Genomic DNA, 18,559 nt, shown 5'->3' on the forward strand with positions numbered 1-18,559 from the left:
ATTTGTCTTTATCAAGGCCACGGATTGTTCTCCTGCTCCTCTTCCAAACTTTAATAAGGCCAGTCATATCCCAGGTTTTGTTGTCACAATCACCAGTACATCTCTCATCACACCTACCATTGGACGCATTCTTCCTTTCCTTTATTCCTCTACCACTCCACAGGCAGAGCAGTCTACGGAACTCTTCGATACAAATCTCCAGCTGTTGTTCGATAAGTCTTGTTTGCGGACGCAGACTACCGCTTTTCTGAACTAAAGAGGCTGAATTAGCGAAGCAGCTAAAGCTCCAACGGGGCCCTTTATATCACATTCATATCCGTTCTGTCAACATGAGAAGCCTCTCTGACAGAGACATACGGCAAGCCATGCCACCTCCATTGTCATCACGCGGACCAATAGAAGAGGACGTTCACATATACTTTGAGAACCTCACCCCTGGCATTGTATCCTTCTCCAATAAGAAATGCGCTCACGCCGTGACGCACGACTGTCCATTTCTAGCTGACTCCAACTGCGCACTCTGCACTGCATGCGCCTACGCTGCTGCAAATGGTCAGCCATGTTCTTGATTGATGCCATGCTAGGGCTGGCCCTCCCACTGGAGGATTTTTCGGGGCTGTTCGTTTCTGCTGCAAAGACCAAAAAGTCTTCTGGCAAAGGGTGCGGCTGATGGGGGTCCCCCTGGCAGGAATGACGTGAAAGGATGGAAGCAAACCGGCCAGCCTTGAACATTAAAATCACTGCCGAGACATGCGCTGGAGCCGCGAACCTGGCTGTGTTTATGCTTTGTCCATGTTTGGGGCCCCCTTATGCCAAGGCTATTCTAAAACACGCATGTGGACACCGGACTCGATGGAATGTGCAGCAAACGAGGGTGATTTTGTCGGAATATCCAGATCGGGCGTAAACTTCTGGAAGCCGGGGTCCCACGTTTGCCGTGCTTGTTTCTTCTCTGTCTGTCCACTTCCTTTCCCATATTGTTTCGGGTTTTCTTCTTTTGCTGTTTTTCTTTTTTCCTTGGATGGGATACACGGAAGCTCTTGGGCATGCAAAGAGCTTTGACGCAGCTTCTAGACTTGCGTGCGCCTTGCAAAAGGCACATTTCGGAGGGGTATACGATAAGGGATATAACTCATGCGGGACCATGACAGGGCCCCTATTTTTTTTTTTTTTTTTTTTTGCTTTTCTTTTTTTTTCCTGCCTTTTCTATCTGCGGTTCTTAATCACGAGGCCACGAGAAGTGGATGGGGTTGGAGGGTGTCATTCTGTCATTCCCAGTATTACCATACACGTACAAGGGGGGCATACATGACGCACCGACAGGATCACAGTCGTTTTTTTTTATATATTCTTTGTTGTCTTTCCATCTACACAAGCAGCGTGTTGGATTTGAGGTTCTTGTCTTACTAATGTAACATAGAAATACAGATTCCTTCCTCTAGCGTCGTCTCCTGCTCATTTAAAGCCCAGTCTCGTTGACTCCATACTCCCCTTGCCATGTCTGTGTGTCCTTGCATTCAAGCTCCTGGTTTCAAAACGCATCTCCTGATCAAGTCAAGCCAGACAAGGCGCATTGGGTGCAGAAACCCCATGTCTAAGCGGTGACGATGACGCCATGACCATGCCGGCACCAGATCTCCTCATCTCCTCATCTTCTCCTCTCCTCCCGCAACTATTGTCCACAGCAACCCCCCCCCCCCCCCCCCCCTTCTTTGAGATTCCATTTACGCAACAACACCAAAGCCCATTCGACTCCGTAACTCGGCGCCGAGGCCCTCGTTCATCCGAGGTGGAGAGCTCCATCGGCCCGTATCAAGCCGACTGAGCAAAATCCTCCAATCCCCTTGTGCTTTTTTTCAACCCATATCCAGGCTAGAGTGCTATGGATCTAATCCCTGCCTCCCTTTTTTTTTTCTCCTCTCTCTGGCTGTCTGGACCAAGCTGTCAAATTTGCCCCTCATCTTCTTTTTCTCTTTTCGTTCTATGCTAATACAGGTATCTGTGTGGGTATACGAGTAATGCGGGCTACGGAGGGGCGTTTTTTGGTCGGCGACTCTGGGGATTTTGGATGGATTCCCGGAGAACTGGACTGGTAGCAGGTTTTTTTAAAACATCCGTCGGATCGGATAAGCCCACGTTTGTTTGATAATCAATCAATTGTTTTTTTTTTTTACATAGAGATCGACATGTCTGATTGACGGGGCTTTTTTTTTCCCCCCTTAAAAGTCAATGATCGAAAATGGAAACTGTCAGTTCTAAACGCTAATTGGCGAGGTGTAAGATGTCAAAAGTGTATATCGAACTGGTGGTTTTTTTTTTTGCCTTTCCCCTTGCATTAGCTGGGTATGCAGATGCGGGACGAGAAACGGGCGTGTTTGATGATGTAGACGAACTCAATCCACGGGAACTTTATATTCTACTGTTGATCATTGGCGTTTGTGGTTTGCTCATACAAGCGCTTACGGTTTGCTGATGTTTTGCGTTCTGCAGACATGTTGTATGCAAGCAGTAAGTTTCAGTGGGAAGGGACTTCGTTGTGAATGAAGATGGCTTCAAACTAAGATGTCATCACTGTTCAAACTCTATTTCAGGCATAATTTGAATATGCTTGCCTACATGCTTCCAAGCAGCGAGTCTACGTTCTACGAGAGTCACTTCCACACAGATGCACAGCAAAGCACAGAGGTAATCATGACAAGCCAGCCTTGTTGATTGAAATGCAAAGGTATCTAAAAGCTTTTTGATTCATGTCTCATCCCAAAGAGAGCCCAATCGTGGCATATCCAGAAAAAAAAGCGTTCGCCGCAGCCAGGGCACCAAAAAGCCCATGCTGCATCCATACGCCCATCTGATGCATCGACATTGCTGTCGTCAAACATCAGCCCGCCCATCCAGGGCGTAGAAGTGAAGTCCTCAAAAACACCGGGTATCGACCCAACTCATATGTCATCTATCCACATAGTAATCCACCAGTTAAAAAACCACCAAGCGTCCTTCCCCGTAGAAGAATATGTAAGAGTAAAGAATGGAAGAATAGAAGGTTGTGAAAAATATCCGGAGCTTTTGGCACCAGATAGAAAAGGTTGGGCGTCTAGAAGACGAGAGCAAAGACGGCAGCCAGGGCGACAGCAATGACGCCAGACTGAGCCATATCCTTGGCAGCACCGCTGGTGGGCACGGTAGGGGGAGCGCTTCCGGTACCAGAAGGACCGCTACCGGCAGGGCCAGTAGGGACAGCACCAGTGCCAGAGGGAACAGTGACAATGGTGGTGGGAACAGTGGTGCCGACGGGGTTGGTGCCAACAGCAGTGGCAGAGGTGGAGTTGGAGACGGTCCAGACGGGGTAGTGAGAGCTGGGGAGAGCAGAGGAAGTCTCGACAGCAGAGGTGGTGACCTCAACGGTAGTGCTCTCAGCGGTGGTGGTGACAGCGGCCTCAGAGGTGGTCACAGGGACGGTGGGAGTGCGGTAAGGGCAGTTTGTGACGGTCTCGGGGCACTGAGTGATGGTGTAGGTCATGGTGGTCGTGGCAGTCAGGGTCGAGGTGCTCTCAGCGGCGACAACGGCAGCGCCGGCAGCAATGAGGAGGGTGGAGAACTGCATTTTGAAGGTTGTTGGGAATGAGTCGTAGACTTGACTTGAATTCGGACTTGATTTGTTGCTGAAAGAGAGCAGTGGGCAAGAAGCACCGGGCTAGTATGCGTATAGCGGTTTAGAAGAGAGTGTGTATAGTAGCAATGTCGTCGAGACAGCTTGATTTGAAAGAGTGTGGTGAGTGGTGAGAAAGAGAGAAGAATCGAAAGAAGGGCTCAAGGGGCCCGTTTCCCTTTTGTCTTGATTGTCTGCTGCAGGTGGGAAATCTCTGACAGTTCCACCAGGCAGCGGCCACGTAGGATGGCAATGGATCCCAACGGAGCCTGGGCGCGACCGGTCAACCTGGCATGGCGCAGACCATCGAGCGGCTTGTGGACTGGCTTTGTGAGCTGGCGGGTTGGCGCATCCAGGCACCTGTTGTGATTGGACACTACCACGCAACAAAGACCCGATGGTGGACCTGAGCCAGCATCTCACTGGCCATCTCGCGGTACCTTGCATAAATGGCCTCTCGGAAGCGCATCCTAGATCCATTGACCCTCCTTTCCGTTGAGCTATTCTTGCATCCGGGAGCCGGGATTGGCCATGTGCTGAGCTCGATATGCTTCTTCGGCGGCGCTGGGCAGAATGCAACCTCAGCAGCTATTGGCAGAAGCTGACGACAGCAAGGGAAAAAAAACTTTTCCTATTCTCGCCATGTCACTCGAGGCTTTTCTCCCATCCACGTCCGAGCTGGACACTGTGTGCATGTACGCCGCCGTCACACATAATCCCTCACCCACTTGGTCCTTGCCTGTGCTTGTGCTTGTGCCTGTGCCTGTGCTTGCTCTGCTTGAAATTGGCTCTAGGCCGGTAGCCGTGGCCGGGCATGTCGTGGGCGTTTCAAGCTCGCCGTTGTCAGCGCCAGTGCAGTCTATTAAGGGCGACCTCATTTCGTTCCCCTAATCTTAAGCTTTGGTCGACCCCGGTCCCAGGCCATTGCGCGCGCTTCAACCCCAAACAACGGCAGCGCCAAACAAAAGGCCAGGCCCTTCGAAGGGCGAAATTGGGTGTTTCCAGGCTGTTCTCTCCCCACAGGCAATTTGCGATTTGCTCCCCCGCCCGACAAGAGGCGGTACCGTGCTGTGAGACGCTCGATGCCCCTTGCTAATACTGTGTCGGACAATTAGCTGCTTGGAGCAGCAGTTCCTGTTGGGCTGACTCACGAGATGGACGCGCTTGACTCGCTCGTCGAGATTCTGCCAAGGCAGAGAACTTTAGGTCTATCAATTGGCAGCGTGCATTCAGACGCCACACTAATATTGATTGGGATTTTTTTCCTTTTTTTTTTTTCTCTCGTCGGTGGAGAGAGGCCGTTGTTCAAACCGGTTTGTGAGTGGCGGCGCGATATTTCTCGCGTGCTCCATATTACTGCAGCTTTGGATGGAAAGACCGAAAAGTCCGCCAGCTTAGTCAGGGTTATTTTCAGCTGCAGCTGGATGCCTCAGGCGACCATTGGTCTGCTATTGCGCGTTGTATGACTAAGGCGTTCTATTTTGCTTGAAAAGCAATACCTGTACGATGGGCTGTAAAAATGAAGAATAAATACAAATTGAACATCATTACTGTGCAGTGAATGTTGCTTTCTGCTATGTACCATCTACCTGGATCCTACAGAAAAGGTTCGCCGATCTTTCAGCTTCGGCTCAGCCGGTTTACGGGAATGGCCGTGTCTGTTTCTGTTTTTGTAAGTACGAGTATAGAGAGCTATACTGTAGCAGTTTAGATCGATCTTCAGCTCTTCTCTCTCTTGGCTCAAATGCTGTCTGTCTCAGCAGCTAATTATGCCTGTTTCTCATCCCGCAGGCCAACAAAAACACCAAAGCACAGCTCGTAGATGCTCATCGCAGCTGAAAGACATGTCCAGATCCATCCCTAGCACTGCTGCCACCCTGCCTGGCGATACGAAGCCCAAATGAAGCTGCAATTTACAGGTCCCTTGCAGGCTAATTAAGGGCCCATCCTAGCGCTGCCCATCACAGTTTCCCGCTGAAGCGACCCCTTTTTGCCAGCCACAGCGCTCGATCCAGGCACTACTCTACTCCGTATCCATAATTACTTGCTGCAACCCCGCCCCCACAGCTTGGGCCATCTCCCGGGTAGATGCAAACAGCTCAATGCATTGCGGAAACTTGGACGCGACATCGTGACTCGGAATCCAAAGCATCAAGATTAGCGATCGCTTAACCTCTGTGCAGCTGCTTCTGTGTGTTTTCTGTCTTGTTTTACTCAGCATAGCATAGCACCATGGCGTCCTACTCGACCGATCCGGCGCTGTACATCTACACGTCTCTGACGGCCGGCTCCTCACACATTGTCACCGCGACATCGCGTCTCGAGACGATTCTGCGAGCCAACCGCGTTCCTTTCAAGGCCATCGACATTTCTACCGATGACAAGGCTCGCATGCTTTGGGGCCGCCGTGCCGGCAAGGACGAGAACGGCAGGGCGAGGAAGTTTCCTGCGCTGGTGCAAGAGGGGCTTGTTTTAGGGGTAAGGTGGCCTTTATGCTGGCAGCTTACAGCTCCCTCCACGGGGCATCTGGGACACTTCAGCTGACCGTAGCGGGATAGGATATTGTCGAAATCGAAGAGTGGAACGAGTATGGCGAGCTCAAGCAGCACATCAAGATCTACTACGACGAATTCACCATTCCCGACATCAACCACAAGTATCCCGAGCCGGTCAAGAAGAAGAAGACGGTCAAGAAATCTGCCGCCGCCGCTGCTGCTGCTGCCGCCAGCGTAGCCGCCGGTGAAGCTGCACCTGCTGCCACTACTGATGCTGCCGTTCCTCCGCCTCCCCCTGGCCCAGTCCCTGAGCCCAAGGTTGGCGGTGGCCCAACCCCAAGGGCCAGCATAGATACTGTGCGATCCGTACAGTCTGTGCAGTCTGTGCAATCTATTGCCGACGAAGCAGCAAAGAAGGCTAAGGAGCTTCGTCTGAACGCTTTGCGAGAAAAGGTGCATGGAAAGAAGAAGGAGGAGCCAAAGGAGGAGCCAAAGGAGCCAAAGGAGATGCAGGAAGAGCCCGAGGCCGTCAAAGAGAAGACAGAGGAACCGGCCAAGACCGAGGAATCGAAAGCAGAAGAGCCAGTCAAGATCGAGGAAACAAAGGCTGAGGAGCCCAAGGAGCCCGAGCCAGCGGCGGAGAAGGAGAAGGAGGCCGATAAGGATCAAGATAAGAAGGAAGAAGATGAAGCCAAGCAAGACGATACCGTGAAGGACAAGGTCGTGGAGAAAGAGGCCGAAGAAGTTAAGCCCGATGCAAAGGATGCGCAAGACGAATCTGATGAAAAGGTTGGCGGATCTGAACACGAGGAACATGAGGAACTTGAAGAAGTCAAGGAGGAGGAGGAGGGAACTGACAATGACCACGATAATGATAACGACGACGAAGACGATGTTGATGAAAAGAAGGAGGCTGAGAATGAAAAGGAAGAGGAGAATGAAAAGGCCGAGCGAACCGCAGAGGGAGAAGCCGTCACATCACAGCCCACCCCTGAGCCTGCCCCAGAGGCCACAGCCAGCTCGGACGAAAAAGCCAAAAAGTCGTCCAGCGCCGAAAAGGGCAAAAAAAAAACTTCTTTTTCTTCTTCTGCTTCTAAAGACGCCAAGCCCGGAGACAAGGACAAGGCGAAGCCTCAATCCAAAACGTCAACGCTATCTTCGTCTGCCAGAAAACCTGCGGCGTCTCCATCCTCGGCCAAGAAGCCAGCCTCCTCTCTATCATCCTCCTCGTCCACTAGAAAGCCTTCCGGGACGCAGTCCTCCTCGACGAGGAAGGTATCTTCTTCCGCTTCTACATCTACATCAACAACCTCCTCCTCAGTAGCAAGGTCTGCTTCAACAACGAGAACTTCTTCAACGGCGAGATCGACTTCCACAACAAGAACCCCCTCGACAGCAAGATCAACTTCAACAACAAGAACTTCCACAGCCAGATCTACCTCTACAACAAGAACACCGTCAGTCGCAAGATCCACGTCAACCACAAGAACGCCTTCAGTGGCGAGGTCCACGTCAACAACAAGAACGTCTTCCGTAGCAAGATCTTCTTCAGTAGCAGCGAGGTCTTCGTCAACGGCGAGATCCACGTCAACAACAAGAACCAACTCAACAGCAAGATCCTCTTCAACAACGAGGAAGGTGTCTTCTTCTGCAGCACCATCTTCGCCTTCATTAACACGGAAACCTACTACTTCTTCCACTCGGTCCTCGTCTACAACTAGAAAACCAGCAGCAGCCTCCTCATCCTCAACTTCATCCTCATCAACCAGGAAACCTTCTTCTTCTTCTACTTCGCTAGCCTCAAGGCCGAAGGAGAGTACCAAGGATAAGGACAAGGACAAGGAGAGTACCGGTAAGTCAGATAAGCCGACAGCATCGTCATTATCTTCAACAACTACTTCTGATAATCCAACTACTCCCGCCCCGGAGTAAGAGTTGTTATTTTTTTTTTCTTTTATGTCATCAAACTTTCAAAGGGTGCATTCACCTGCAAATCTTTCCTTAAATTTTTCTCATGTTATGTCTAATGGTCCCTGTGCTACGAAGGGAAGGGGAGCATACTTGTGTGTATATGCTCATATTGTACGATATCCCGGGCGAGGCCCGATTTAATACTTTCTCGTCACTTCCAATTTCTGGGAGAGATTGAATCTTTCGAGATGGAAGATGATACTTTTTTTTTCTTTGCTTTTCTTTTTTTACGCTTGTAATTTATAGCATTCTCACAAAATGCAGTAATTTTCTCGGGCCATATTTTTGATTTATTTTTGATGCATGTGAAAACGTGATGTTGGATGGGAGATGTGATTGTCGAGGGTGTGATTTATGTGGCTACAGATTGGAATGATGAGTTACTACCTATGCCCTTGATTTGCATGCCTATATCATACATATTAAAATGCCAAATATAATTACTGGTTTCGTTGTGTAACATGTCAAAGTGCCTGGACAACTACTACTACCTAGGTAGGTATCATGTGCCTGAGATTCAGAAACTCCTACCTAGGCACCTATTATGGTAATTTTTATTTCACGATATTTTTAACCCCACTGCAGTAAGTACTTATAACTTTTGTGTATTAAAGTCAAAATTAGGCACCCAGAATTATCATGCGCTTAAATGTATTATGCTTAAATGTATGATGACTTCTGCCAAAAACATTTTCTACATTCCATCTTCATTCCATCTTCACAGCATTTTTAACCTCTCCCAAGGAAGTGTTGATATCATAAAGACTACTCTGTACTGCATATTATTACCTGCAAGTTGAATGGTATGCATGAAGTGGCGAGCTTTCACAGCATTTTTAAGCTCCCCCCAGGGGAGCATTTATACCAAAATAGAGACTTATTACCCCAAATCTCGCTACCTATATCCAGCACCCCAGGTACTTGGCTTTGCTACGCCTAGGCCATAGAAAATTAGGGTGCCAACTTTTCGCATGACTCAGCAAAATGAGCAACGACTAAGCACGTTTTGCGTACGCAAAGCTACCTCCCCATAATGTTTTTACATCAAAATATTAGTTAATGTACCACATTTTGAATAACAAAAAGCAGCTATACACATCTCTAGTATTGGGATTGTTTAAAAATATAAAATAATATATAGAATAGGTTTTTTCAGGTGAAAAATGTAGAGTTTTACTTAAAAGCGTAAGTACCTCATGGTATTTCCCTACTCAAATTTAGGGTACTGGATAGCGACACTCGGGGGACTAGATAACATTTCCCCGCATACAGGATAACCTTGCGAAGAATCATATGCCTCCACGTCACACTTGCATACATGTAGCTTTTTCGTTTCCTTATCTGCGGATATGGATTTCACAGCATTTTTAGCATCCCCCGAGGAAGTATTTATATCAACATAGGTAGAGACTAGTGCATATCCATGTGCCTCCATGCGTCACAGGGCGCATTCTGCTGCAGGCTTTCACAGCATTTTTAACCTCTCCCGAGCGTTTGATTGCTGCTAATATTCCTACCCTACATCACAGACATGACGCAGAGTAGAGCACCTCACAACTTATTCATTGTATAAATCATCCTTTTGATGTATTGTATATATGTATTCATTTATTTGAAAGCAATCAAGATGCCCATTTTATACTCCATATTTCCAAAATCACCCGCGCCGCCCCCATCCACCAGAGAAACCTCCCTTTCCCACCTTTCTTCCTCCATTACACCACCAAGATATAGGTATTCATATATTAAAATCATAGTCCAACCATGAAAAAGTCTATCACTACTCCGCCCATCCAAACACCTCGCACACCGCCAAGGTATTACTCCTCACTCCCGTCAGCGCCACCAAAATGCCCACCAAGTCCATCGCCAGCAACAACAAGGCAGCAAGCATGAACCGCGGGCAAAACACGCGATACAGCATCAAATGCCGCCTCAGCCAGCCCGCCCAACTCATCGTAGTCAGGGCCTCGACCGCGAAATACGCCACGAAGACGCCCAGCGCGCGGGCCGTCGTCTCGAGCACGCCGCGCTGCTTGGGGCCGACCTTCCACAGCACGATGAGCGGCACGGACACGGCGGCGAGGATCTGGCCTGCAAAGGTGTTGAGCGCGACGACGAGGGGGGACCATGGGTAGCGGATTGAGAAGAGTGGGATGAAGGCGCTGTCCCACTGGATGCTGGAGAGGACGGCTTGGTGGCCCGTCTTAAAGAAGTAAAAGTTGCCCAGGATGGCGAGCATGACGGGGCCGATGGATTCGCCCTTGAGCTGGTTGAGATCGATAATCTCAGCCAAGCAGAGAATCTGCCACATCATGAGCGCCAGAGCACCTGATCCCATGGGCTTGGTGACGAGGATGCACGCGGCGAGGAAGTTGAGCGGCAGGAAGAGATAGCGAGCGCCCATGGCATTGCCGTATCCCAGAATCGTCACGAGCTGTCCCGTCTTGGCTGACGTAGATAGGATGGAGATGTTTGGCGGCGCCCAGGCAAACGACGTCGATCCGGCAATGAGAGACAGCGCCAGGATCACCTGGGCCAAATAGACACCAGCTGACTTGAGGGTGCTCTCGGACAACCTGTCGGCGAGCCACCCGCCGTTGTTGGCGGCATCAATGGTCCAGTACAAGGCGGAGAGGAAGAGGCCGCCACGGAAGGCGTATCCGATCCATGTGGGAGCAAGGCCCTCGTATGACTTGGAAGGCATGAGGAAAGCCTTGATAACGTCGGGAAGGACGAGGAAGACGGCAAAAGGAATGACAAGCTGCCAAGGGGCCGAGGTAGAAGACGTAACGGACGAATAGTAGGTCGAGGTGCAGTAGGGCATCTGCTCCTCGCGGCAAAGCTTCGAGTACGACGCCAGCCGCCCAATGATGATGAATATGACTGTGTGATAGATGGCCATTGTGCGGTCCACCTTTGATTCGATGCGGAACGAGGATATCAGAGCAGCCACACCAAACGTCGCAATGAAGAACAGGAGGATGGAGTCTTCCCAGATGGTGTACGAGTTGGAGGCGAACCCAATAGAGTGGCTAAGAGTGAGAACAACAGACAACCAACCCCAGAACGTGCGCGGAAGGATATTGAGGATGGTCCTGCCAGAGGTAGATAGTGCGGAAATGACGCCAGTAATCAAGAGCGTAACTACCAGAGCTGCGAGGCCATCCAACGGTTGCTTGCGGTACAATCCCACGGCAATCAAGACTCCCACAACGAAGAGCACTCGGGCATCGGCCAATCCGCCCAAGAGATTCCGGTGGAGGTGCTGGTCCGGGTGCTCCTCCTGGTCCTCGTGCTTGAGATTCATGAGCTCCAGCCGCCTCTCAGCATAGTCAAGCTCGGCATCGTTGGCCACGACAAACTCCTCGTCTGCAGGCCTCGACGAATACATGACCAGCATCACAAGTCCAGCAGCAGTAACAAACACGCCCGCCACCATCCTAGGCACGTCGAACCGAGCCCACAGCCCCTTGTAGACCTGTAGAGTCTCATTTTCGAATTCCGTAAGGGCATTGTAAGCGTCCTTGTGGCCCAGCCCAGCAGCATTGGCCGCTACCCATAGAGCAGCCGGAGAACCCGGCTCCTTCGTCTGCGAAATGCCACGGGCGCCAAAGTACGACTGTCGGTATCTCTCGATTCCAGCAGATGCAAGCCGCGAAACAGCAGCCAGGTTGGCCCAGTCATTGCCTTTCTGTCCCGCAAAAGCCTCCTCAATCGGCTTTCCGAGGTTGTTGTATGGGATAGGGATACCCAAAAGCAGCGCAAGAGTCGGCACCAAATCGATCTGGTTGACGGGGCGAATTTTGGCATTGGCCGGCGGGACGGCAAATTCAGGTGACGTTCTGCCGAAAAAGGGTCGCTTCGAGTACATCCACAGGGCGGCCTCAACCTCATCATCGCTCTCTCCTCCATGGTCACCCTTTGCGTCCATGCCGTGGTCGCCCATAACAATCAGAAGGGTATCATCGTCAATGGATCCCGCAACTTTGGTGATGAATTCGTTCATCTGCTGCAGCTTAGCCGTCATGGCAGAGTGATCAGGCCCGTAACGGTGTCCAGCATGGTCAACGCCCAGGCAGTGGCCAATGAGCAGATCCCATTGGTTTTCCTTGGACGACTCCAGAAGTGGGAAAATGTTATCAATGACGCCATTGTCGACAGTGTGCAGGTCCCAGACATTGAAGCTATCGTACGCCTTGCTGATGTTGGGCTCAAAATAACCAGGGAACAAGGACCACCAGGTATCATCTCCGAGATGCGCAATCTTCTTGCCCGAGTCCCTCAGCTGCATCAGCAAATTGTCCTCGTCAATGGCGGTTCCGGCAAAGTTGCTCCCCGCATCGATAAACGTCGGCAGCGTCCCCGTCGTCAGGCCCTTGAGCCTCTGCAGCGTCGTCGTCGGCGGGTCGGCAATGAAGGGCCGTAGAAACGCATTCTGGGGCGCCTTGACTGCCGTGTCGTACAGGAAGGGGAATGAGTTGTGGAAGGCATGCGCCGTCGCCGGATCCTCGGGAACGGTAAAGTCGTAGCGCAGGGCATCAATCAGAATCACCACGGCCCGGTCAAACTGCTTCGGATGCCAGCATCCCTTGTTCACATCCAGCGCAGCCTGGCCGACTGCCAGACCCTCGACCGGCGGCGCGGCACAGCTGGATTTGTCGTCGAGCACGAGCCTCGTCAGCAGGAAGCCGCTGGCAAACAGCCAGATGCCAATGCCATGGACGGCCAGCAGCCACGTCCAGAAGGCGGCCGTCCACCACCAGCGCCGCTCGTAGGCCTTCTGCCTCTTGTTGTTGAGCAGTTCGCGCTGCCGCTCCAGAATCTCCGTCTGCTCTTTCTCTGTCGGCAGGCCCTTTTCTTTGGCCTCAGCATCCCGGGCCTCCCGAGCCTCCCTGGCCGCCTTGGCCTTTGCAAACTGCTTTGCAATGGCCTTGTAGTCGAGGCCGTCGCCCGCCTTGGAGCTCTTTGGAGGCATGGTTTTATCCGCGGGTCGCAGTCAAGACGCAGGCCATTGGCCGCCTCTTGGGATTCAGGCAGTGAATAATGGATGCGCGGGAGATTGGACGCAAGGAGGTGATGCTGGAGAAGATTGCAAAAAGATTAGAAAAGCAGAAAAAGGAGAGATGGATATGGAAACAAGGGAAGAAAAAGAGAAAAGTCGAGCGTCGGGCTACGGTGTTCCCCAGCAGAACCACATTAGCTAGACAGCAGCAAAGCTGGTTGGCTAAGAGCTGTAGTGGAGCTGTGCCGAAGCCGACGATGAAGTGCGTGGTTAATCGCTGCTGGAGAATCTGCGCTGAGACATTTAAGCTTCCAGGGGATCCGGCAATTCCAGAGCCCTGATAATGGCTGCGTGCTACAGTGCTCCAATGCTATAGTTACCTGCAATTTGGGCGGCAATGCCCTGCAATTGGCGCCGGAATTGGGGAATCGTTAGCAATTGAATCCTGATGACGTCGCGGATCCTAGACTTGCGCCTAAGCCATTTGCCGGCAGATGGAAGCGCGCTATGGCGTCAATCCTGTATGTACTTTTCGGCATCCATATGTATCTACCTTGACATCAACTTCAATTCAAAATTCACTTAGGAGATTCAATTAACAAGATTAAAAGCGAAAAAATAAACAGCGTTTCATTCATAACTGCCATACTATCAATAAACGTAAGCCTCCCAGCAAACCCCATCTCCCATCACCCCCATCTGTCTTTTTTTCTCTCAAAAATATACAGTCATATACGCAATGGCCCATCTCTAACCCAATCATCCATCATCCTTGGAACATTCCCATTCATCTCAGGCATCCCATTCCGTCGTCATCTTTGAGAAGAGAAATGAAAAAGACAAAAGAAAGAAGAAAAAACATTATCAATCAAATGCAGCAAATGCAGAGTTCTTGAGAATGCCATCCCAAACGCCTCTAATAGATAAGGAAAGGTATCCTACGACCTCAACGCATATGCGACATCCCATCAAGAGAAAGGAAAAAGATAAAAAAAGATAAATCACAAACCTCCACAGCCTAGTTCTGTATGTACACAGGCAGCCCATGGCTATGTTCATGAAGCTATCGGGAGACGAGCATTGCGTTGACCCGCTAGACTGCTCAACCTGGATGAGAGAAGAAAGGGGGGTTGGAGATTAAATCAATATCCCCTCTCGGTATCATCATACGTGTCAGTCGTATATGTGTCCGTTCCAGATGGGGGAGGGTGGCTGCTGCTGGCTCGTCGTCGCTCCGCTCGCCGCCTTCTTCTGTTGTCTGCAGCCGACTCGTTACCCTTGTCGTCCTTGACCTCTGTTGGCGGTGCGGTTGACGGTACGACTGGCGGTACAACCGGTTGTGCGACCGGCGGTCCGCTTGGGACTTCCGTCGGAGGTCCCATGCCACTCCATGTGCCATGACTGCCGACACTAGAGACGCTGGCATTGGGCAGTTGCATGGGCGGCGGTGCTAGGTGAGCCGAGGGCCCGGGTTGACCGGGCTGCTGGGCAGGCTGGCCGGAGTAGTAACCTGAATCTTTGCCGCGTCTGTCCTTGGCGTACGATGGGTTTGGCGGCGAGAGCGGTCCTACTCTGCTGACATCGTCCTGAACTCTGCTTTCGACCCTGCTTTCGGCTGCCGACTCTGCCCTCCTCTGGCTATCATCCCTGCGGTATCGGCGACCCCCCTTGGTAGGAGACTCGGACAGGCTAGATTGCGAGTTCATTCGGCTTCTCCGCGCCAAAGACTCCTCCTCAGTAAGCTTTCGCAGTGTGACGTTTCGGTCTTTGTCTTGAACCCGCGACCTGGAGCCTGCAGCCTGGCTCAACGAGCTACCAAATCGTCCTCGCTCTTTTGCCGCCAGGTTGCTAGCACGCGCCGCCGCCTCAGCTGCAGCTCTTTCGCTGTCCATTTGTCGTCGAGACGGATTGCGTCCCGTGGGCCGGTCGGCAACAGAAGTCAAATCAGATACCTCGGAATGGAGAATGCCGTGGGGGTCGCTGGGCATGGCGGGCATGGACAAACGCTCGCCACGCCTGGCTGGGGGCGATCCGCCAGGGGCCAACGCGGATGTGCTAGGTGGCACTCTGACAGCGGCACTCAGCGGCGCCTTTTGAGGTGGGCGAGAGAGTTCAGTCTGAGTGTCAAACGTAGATTCCGTCATGTCTGAAGATAATTCGGTTCCTGTAACGGTGCTACGCCTCTGGGGGGGCGGACGGCGGGAGTCCCTTCTAATCGGAGATGTGTATTCGGTGTTGGTGTTGCTGTACCTAGAGAACTGAGTGCCAGACCTCATCTCCTCTTCTTCCCTGAATCGTTCTTCTTCCTCTTTCCTGGCGCGGTTACCGGCGAACTTTTTGGCGAGCCATCCGACTCCCAAGGTAGCAAGCACGCCCTTGGCAAACCCGCCGCCACCACCGCCAGCTCCATCTTGCGGCCGTCGCGAAGGAGAAACGTAGGACGAATATTCGGAATCATCATATCGTGCGTTGCCGCGGACATTCGAACGAGGTGGTGACGGACGTCGAACCGAGTCACGGCCTCCAAAAGCGGAAGCGGTCTGAGTAGGGGCAGGGGCGCGCGACGGCGGAATGGTGGATGCATCGTCGGTATACTCGCTGGCGTATTCGCTGATGGTCATGGCGCGTCCAGACCTGTTGCGGCGCGGGGTTTCGGTAGATACAGCCGAGTATTCCTCATCTCGTCGATCACGACGGCTCATAAAGTTGGAAAAGAGCTTTCCAGCACCAAAAACGGCTGCTGCACCCCCTAATGCCTTTAGCATGCCATTACCGCCGCTTCGCTGCGCCGGAAGATCCGAGTATTTCTCCGAAAAGTAGCTTGGCCGTGATGAGATGACGGTTGGGCCACGGCTTCTCGCCATGGATGGGGACCTGCTGCGAACTCGGCTACGATCATCATCATGATTCTTGCGTCCTCTGGTCAATGCAAACACCCCTGCGGCGGCGGCAAGGGGGCCTAGCCATTTCATTTTTGAATGGTGCTCCTCTCTATGCTCAGAGTAGTACTCGGATTCGGTGATGCGAGTGCCTGCTTCGGAGCGACCTCCCGAAATATAATGGTCTCGACGGCCCTCGGCCTGGTAGCTGAGAACAAAGTAGACCAGCAACAGGAATCCCATCCAAACGGCGTACAAGATGAAAAGAACCTTGGGCGATCCGTACAAGGTGAGGCCGAGAGGTATCTGGACGATTCCAAGGATTGCGATGGCTCGACCCAGCCACTGATGAAGCATTCTGCGAAGGGACCGCATCTTGGCAATGTGCTGGATTATTCGACCGCCGACGAGCTGAACGACGAACATGACAAAGATGGCAACGCCAATTCCATGGTGCGGGTTCGACAGGGCTCGCTTGGGGCCGACGGCGAAGAAGGGCAATATGAAGGCTGCCGTCAGGAGCAAGCAGGAGAAAACCTGGAGGCGGGCGTGGTATCGAATCGTATAGGCCGGGTCTCTCGAATAGAACCTAATAAGCATCACGGAGAAGGGGATCAGGAAGAGAAAAACCATGGCCGCCAGTATGCCGTGGGCCAAGATGATGGTGTGGTACTGGTGGAGCGTGGAGAAGCGATTGCCCATTCCTGCGTCAAAGCCTGTCAGACAAGAACGAGCGTGGTTGACTCAGACAGTTCAAACTCACCATTGTATCGCATGGTGTCAAAGTCGGTGCCCTGCAAGTTGGGGAGCAGGAACGTGTTCTTGGTAAAGTCCCACGTCCCATCCCCCACCACCATGGTGTCGGAATCATAGCTCACGGACCCGGGCGAGGAGAGTTGGTCTGGTGCCGGCGCCATGACGGCGACGACGAGAGAGGACGGGAGGCGCTGGCGATGCGATCAAGCTGAGTGCGATGCGATGCGCTGCGATGTTGCTCAGCCGACGTCTCTGGGGGTGCCCGCAATCAGTCTCCCCCTCCGTGTATCCGGCCAAAACAGGCGTGTTCCGTCGTGGGCTGTCGCAGGAATGCCAGAGTCGTGCGATCCGCCGCGACGGGCAATGGGATTTGATGTTTGTAAGTCGTCGAAATGTGGGGGGCTGGTGATGTTTTCCACTGTGTCGTCTTGTGTCGTCTCACTGCAGTGCGATGCTCATTCATTCATTCATTCAATCAATCCGAAATCGCGTGTGACATGGCCAAATCGCAAGAGTCAAAATGCCAAAAACAAACAAGGCAAAAACCAGCTTCCCCCCGAAAAAGGTTGGGAGGGCAGAGAAATGTCAATTGCTGCCGCTTTAGTACAAAGTAGATGCAGCAGCTCCTTGGCTAAACGGACAAGGCGGTGCATCCTTACGAGGCCTGCAAGAGCTGGAGCTGGACCCTCCGCAGCGCAGCGCAGCTTCCCGTTGGCGGGGCGACGGGATGTACCCATGTACACCGCTAAGAGGATTGAAGAGGCTGGAAATGGGGTTATGTAATGCGATTGCGGACTGCTCATTGGACACAGATCATGTGACAACACCGCCTCATCGACCCAAGAACAAGGGGCGCCACTTTTCGGTCAGCTTGTGTGAATTTTTAGCTCATCCAGGTTGTTTTCTTTTCTCTCTTTACGATCAAGGATCCATCCAGGCACGCCGCTTCTCGACAGAGCAGTATTACAGGCCCTACGGTATGCTATTTGATGGATTGGATGCCAATTACTTGCCTGCACTACGGAGTACTGTATCTGCACTAATTATAGCACTACTGCCGCCTTGCGAGTTTAATTGCTGCTTGCATCCGTTCATGTTCATCAACCACGCACACTTTTTGTCAACGTCGGCAAGCCGATCCAATGGCGCGGTGCCACGGCGTCCAGCCCTTTTTTAAGACCCCTACAGGTGGCTTTTTTTCGGACATGGGCACAGCGCATCCACCAGGCCGTTTTCAACACTACAGTACAGCGCTATAAGTACAGTACGGCATACGAGGGAACAAAAAAAGAAGCGCGCTGAGGCCAGGCTGTTTTTCGCTTGTTCTTGCTCCTGCATTAGGCAATCCCGCAATGGCTAGTTGTCTCTCGTCAATCGGAAGTGGTGAAATCGTCTTTTTTCCTTTTCCTGCACATGTCCATTCCCCCCCTTGTTGGTGCTTGAAGAGTGAGATGGTGGCCGTCTTGGCTCCAAGGAGCGATTGGCGGTCTACCGGCTTGCCAGCTCATCGATCGACGCAAAAGGGGAGGTTATCTGTGATTTGCCACCTGGACACGGAGAATACATTATGCAAGTGCTTCATACTTGTACGACTGTGCCGTGCCGTGTAGTTGATACAATTGATGCGCCATGCTGTCCATGCTTGTTATGATTTCCATCCATCAGGCCAAGCTCACTCGACACTGCCATGCTGCAGATCTTCATCGAGCCGAAATCTACCCTAGAACCAACCACCCAAGCCAAATGTTACGCGTTAATAGCAGGCAAGATGAAGCGATGTTTCAAACATTTATGGTACAATCACGCT

General features: G+C 51.9%; 4 protein-coding genes across 4 annotated transcripts; 1 reads left to right on the top strand and 3 right to left on the bottom strand.

Moving 5' to 3' along the window:
* Positions 1–2,678: 2,678 nt before the first annotated feature.
* Positions 2,679–3,767, bottom strand: TRIVIDRAFT_216911 (uncharacterized protein; the record flags this gene model as incomplete). Its single annotated transcript, XM_014095865.1, has 1 exon — positions 2,679–3,767. The coding sequence occupies one exon, from the start codon at positions 3,599–3,601 to the stop codon at positions 3,092–3,094; it is 510 nt and encodes a 169-aa protein (XP_013951340.1).
* A 2,111-nt stretch (positions 3,768–5,878) lies between these two features.
* Positions 5,879–7,862, top strand: TRIVIDRAFT_205752 (uncharacterized protein; the record flags this gene model as incomplete). Its single annotated transcript, XM_014095866.1, has 3 exons — positions 5,879–6,124; positions 6,205–7,416; positions 7,470–7,862. 3 exons carry the CDS (start codon positions 5,879–5,881, stop codon positions 7,860–7,862), a joined length of 1,851 nt encoding a protein of 616 aa, XP_013951341.1.
* Positions 7,863–9,892: 2,030 nt separating this feature from the next.
* TRIVIDRAFT_66098 (uncharacterized protein) lies at positions 9,893–13,090 on the bottom strand (the record flags this gene model as incomplete). Its single annotated transcript, XM_014095867.1, has 1 exon — positions 9,893–13,090. The coding sequence occupies one exon, from the start codon at positions 13,088–13,090 to the stop codon at positions 9,893–9,895; it is 3,198 nt and encodes a 1,065-aa protein (XP_013951342.1).
* A 1,169-nt stretch (positions 13,091–14,259) lies between these two features.
* Positions 14,260–16,913, bottom strand: TRIVIDRAFT_11204 (uncharacterized protein; the record flags this gene model as incomplete). Its single annotated transcript, XM_014095628.2, has 3 exons — positions 14,260–14,888; positions 14,973–16,700; positions 16,760–16,913. 3 exons carry the CDS (start codon positions 16,911–16,913, stop codon positions 14,260–14,262), a joined length of 2,511 nt encoding a protein of 836 aa, XP_013951103.1.
* Positions 16,914–18,559: the final 1,646 nt, after the last annotated feature.

The sequence above is a fragment of the Trichoderma virens genome (assembly GCF_000170995.1).
Source record: "Trichoderma virens Gv29-8 chromosome Unknown TRIVIscaffold_89, whole genome shotgun sequence".
Classification (NCBI taxonomy): domain Eukaryota; kingdom Fungi; phylum Ascomycota; class Sordariomycetes; order Hypocreales; family Hypocreaceae; genus Trichoderma; species Trichoderma virens.